The sequence below is a fragment of the Octopus bimaculoides genome, chromosome 5, assembly GCF_001194135.2.
Source record: "Octopus bimaculoides isolate UCB-OBI-ISO-001 chromosome 5, ASM119413v2, whole genome shotgun sequence".
Classification (NCBI taxonomy): Eukaryota; Metazoa; Mollusca; class Cephalopoda; order Octopoda; family Octopodidae; genus Octopus; species Octopus bimaculoides.
In genome coordinates, this window is record NC_068985.1 from 3,734,954 (window position 1) to 3,736,362 (window position 1,409).

The 1,409-nt window shown below is 32.2% G+C and overlaps 1 protein-coding gene across 1 annotated transcript in view; it reads left to right on the plus strand.

The window, feature by feature from the left end:
- The window catches only part of LOC106867824 (cholinephosphotransferase 1), a 58,866-nt gene extending 57,457 nt beyond the window's left edge, over nucleotides 1–1,409 (plus strand). Inside the window, exon 8 of the mRNA XM_014912849.2 lies at nucleotides 564–1,409. Coding sequence (XP_014768335.1) covers nucleotides 564–713 — 150 coding nt within the window. The 3' untranslated portion in view covers nucleotides 714–1,409. The remainder of the gene's footprint in view (nucleotides 1–563) is intronic.

The window sequence follows — 1,409 nt, forward strand, 5'->3', positions numbered from 1 at the left end:
TATATGTGTGTGTGTGTTTGTGTGTCTGTGTTTGTCCCCCCACCATCGCTTGACAACTGATGTTGGTGTGTTTACGTCCCCATAACTTAGCGGTTCGGCAAAACAGACTGGTAGAATAAGTACTAGGCTTACAAAGAATAAGTCCTGGGATTGACTAAAGGTGGTGCTCCAGCATGGCTGTTGTCAAATGACTAAAACAAGTAAAAGAATAAAAGAAAACTGGAAGAATTTGAGTTGTGAGACTTTCCTGGTCATAATTCTTTCCCCAGTATTGCTACTGGGCACCAATTAAGTCAGTTCTTGTCTTCCTCTATAACTGTGAAGATCAAACTGTGTGTGTGTGTGTTTAACTGGCAAAAGATGACCCTCCCCGAATATAACAATATCTGTCTCAACACATGATTTCACATCAAGAATCTAGCAAAACAAATACAGAAAGAAGAAATAATTTTACATTTAAGAACAATCAATGTTATATATTTTGTTTTATTATCTTAGATTTATCCTTCTTTTCATTATTCTACAAACGATATAAATTTTTGATTTTTTTTCTCATTTTCTAGATTTACTGCACATGTAACCTGTTATATTTTGCCAGACAAGTCTGCCTACAAATCAGCAGATATCTAAACATCTATATTTTCACCATTACAAGAAAGCCAAACCAGGTGAAGGAAAATACTAGAAACAACCGAACTCGTCAAAATCATTAGAGGCCTACTTCCAAGTCCAGCAACCCTGTTGTCACCACAACCCGTCTTTGGACTGGCACCAGGAGAAATGTAATCATTGACAATACTTCCTGATATGGCAACTAATTTGTTGGAGTCTTTTTTTTTTTTTTTTTTTTTTTTTTTTTTATTGTCTTTCATTCTCTAACTTCGTGAACAGGAAATGGTATTATTACAGATAAGCACTAGTCTATTAATGGAATGGACCAAGGGACTTTCAGTCTACACCAACCTTTCAATACACTAAATGCTGTATAGTATTGAAGTAACTTCATGTTATAAACTAGTGCCCATCACAACAAACTAACACAAGTGATGTTTTGAAATTAATCTGTATTTTTACCAAAATCCCCCCCTCCCCTTCCTCACCATTTTGTTTTATTTGCCTGTATCTGGCCAAAAAGATACTATGTCTGGTTACATAATGTTTTTGTTATCATTATTATTATTATTATTATTATTATTATTATTATTATTATTATTATTATTATTATTATTATTATCATCATCATCATCATTATCATTTGTATTGTATTAATTGAGTGAATTTATATATAATTTTTTTTTTAAAAATTTTATTTTAAAAACTGATTTTAGATTTAGTCTCCATAGCAAATCCCCCCCACATCCGTATTTCTGAATTGAAAGGAAAGACAATTAGGAAAAATCAAATAATAA